This window comes from Lucilia cuprina, chromosome 4 (genome assembly GCF_022045245.1).
Source record: "Lucilia cuprina isolate Lc7/37 chromosome 4, ASM2204524v1, whole genome shotgun sequence".
In the NCBI taxonomy this organism is placed as follows: Eukaryota; Metazoa; Arthropoda; class Insecta; order Diptera; family Calliphoridae; genus Lucilia; species Lucilia cuprina.
Genome location: NC_060952.1, coordinates 47514428 through 47516666, shown reverse-complemented (window position 1 = coordinate 47516666; position 2239 = coordinate 47514428). Strand labels below are relative to the sequence as shown.

Genomic DNA, 2239 nt, shown 5'->3' with positions numbered 1-2239 from the left:
CTTTAATTTTAACAAAGTGATTTAAGCCTTATTTCATTATTTCTTCTTCCTTGTATGTTTTTTATTTTGTTTTTAACGAAAATTTTCATTACTACATGTCTTTTTTAATTTGAATAAAATAATTAATTTTAACAAAATGTATTTAAATATATTCAAAAATTTACGTTTTTTGATCAGAATCAATTGTACTAATCATGGTGAAATTTTAGAAGTGATTTAAAATGTTGCTAAAACCGACTTAAGTGATGTTATTACTATATGTAAATCTAAAAATTGAATTTGAGGTGTTGAGCAGATAGAAATATTTAATCGTCTACGTTTTAATTGAAAATGTTCCACAAAAGACAAGTTTATTAAAAGCTTTGTAAGTTGTTTATGTTTTTATTCAAGAATCACAAATAAAAACGAATTACAATTAAATAAAATAAAGGTGCTGCCATTCACATCACCACTGTTCGTTCCACTTCGAATTTTATTTTTATTGATATCAAGAGTGATCAGTAACAACTAGCTTGGGCCAAGCTACTATAGTCTTTCGCACATACATATATACATATGTATGTGTGTATGTTTGCATGTATTTTATGGTTATCTCTCTGACATCTGACGCGCTGAGGGGCTTAGCTATTTATTTTTCACTCATCAACATTTCTGACGCGTAATCAAGTGCACTATAAAAACTGTGATACAATCTTAAAAATATTTATTATTAATCTGAACTTGTTGTGATACAGACAGCAATTCATCTAAGTTTAAATATATATTAATTTGCTCATCATGGATCTTTCTGGTAAAAATGTAGTTTTCGTAGCCGGTTTAGGTGGAATCGGGTTTGAGGCTTGTAAACAACTTATGACCAGAAATGTTGCTGTAAGTATTACATCTTATATCTTATATTCATTAATTATGAATGTTAAACAATCTATATGGATTTTGTATCCTTCAGTATTTAGCCGTATTGGATGTGATGGAAAATGCTAAAGCTGTTCAATTCCTGCAAGCTATGAATCCTAAAACAAAAGTTATTTATATGAAATTTGATGTCACTGACAAAACATCGATTAAAAACACATTTAACCAACTCGTCAGCGTTATGAAGTACATTGATGTGTTGGTAAACGGTGCTGGAGTCATTGCGGACCGTAATATTGAACTCACCATCAATGTTAATTTGATTGGTCTTATTAACACTACCATGGAAGCACTTCCCTACATGGACAAAACCCAAAAAGGTCGTGGCGGTGTTATTTTAAATATAGCTTCGGTATTAGGTTTGGAGCCATGTTCGCCAATTGCCGTCTACAGTGCATCTAAGTTTGGTGTTGTTGGATTTACACGTTCACTATCGGTAAGTTTCTTCAAATAAAATTCAATGTAAAATCAAAACCTCCTAACTTGAATTTACTCGGATTATATAACTTCACGCGGTGTGATGCAATAAAGACATTTTTAAATATTTTATTTCCTTTTCTAGGATCCTTATTATTATAACCGTTCTGGAGTTGTAATTACTGCACTTTGTCCTGGTCTTACTGAAAGTCCAATGACTGCTAACCCTAAAATTAGTGATACATTTGAATATTCAAAACCTTTAACTGACCAAATATTTTCTGCTCCACGTCAACCTGCTGCCAAGGCTGGAGAACATCTGGTAAAAATTATTGAGATGGCTCAAAACGGAACAATGTGGATAAGTGATAAAATGACAATGACAAAGGTTGAGCCAAAACTTTTCTGGCAGCCTTAAACAAAAATATCTACATTACAAATTTAGAAACAAACCAAACATTTTAAGAAAAACATTAATTAATGTTAGATAAATAAATTGTTTTCTATGGGTAAATTTCTAAAAATTTAGTATTTTTAAAACTATATATGTATCTTCTTAACGACCTTGTTTCTATTTTCGAACATTGTTATAAACTCCACAATGATCAGGCGCGGATCTACGGGGAAGAAAAAGGGAAATTTCCCTCCCAAAACCGAAACTTTTTCATACAAAATATAAAAATAGATAAATATTCAAATTTGCTAGGGTAAAATATGTAGATAAAGAATTGGAGTTTTAATTTATAAAACGATTTTAATACATCTGACAAAACGAATAATAAAAATTTTCCTTTTGAAAAATATAAAATTCAAAGACAACTAAATTAATAATTTATAAAATTATTTCAACACCCGCGCCCAATTAAATAAATCCACAAGTTTATTGTTTTCTTCAAATATTTAAGCACTC

General features: G+C 29.9%; 1 protein-coding gene across 1 annotated transcript; it reads left to right on the top strand.

Annotated features, from left to right (window-relative positions):
• The first annotated feature begins 705 nt into the window (after nt 1-705).
• Nucleotides 706-1853, top strand: LOC111682846 (alcohol dehydrogenase-like). The gene is made up of 3 exons (XM_023444838.2): nt 706-870; nt 947-1348; nt 1475-1853. The coding sequence occupies exons 1-3, from the start codon at nt 778-780 to the stop codon at nt 1745-1747; spliced, it is 768 nt and encodes a 255-aa protein (XP_023300606.2). The 5' UTR covers nt 706-777; the 3' UTR covers nt 1748-1853.
• Nucleotides 1854-2239: the final 386 nt, after the last annotated feature.

Excerpts from the sequence above, each read along its gene's own strand:
- LOC111682846 (XM_023444838.2), top strand. The coding sequence starts at position 778 with ATGGATCTTTCTGGTAAAAATGTAGTTTTCGTAGCCGGTTTAGGTGGA. Across the intron at positions 871-946 it reads TTATGACCAGAAATGTTGCT|TATTTAGCCGTATTGGATGT; the intron begins GTAAGTATTACA and ends TGTATCCTTCAG. Across the intron at positions 1,349-1,474 it reads GATTTACACGTTCACTATCG|GATCCTTATTATTATAACCG; the intron begins GTAAGTTTCTTC and ends TTCCTTTTCTAG.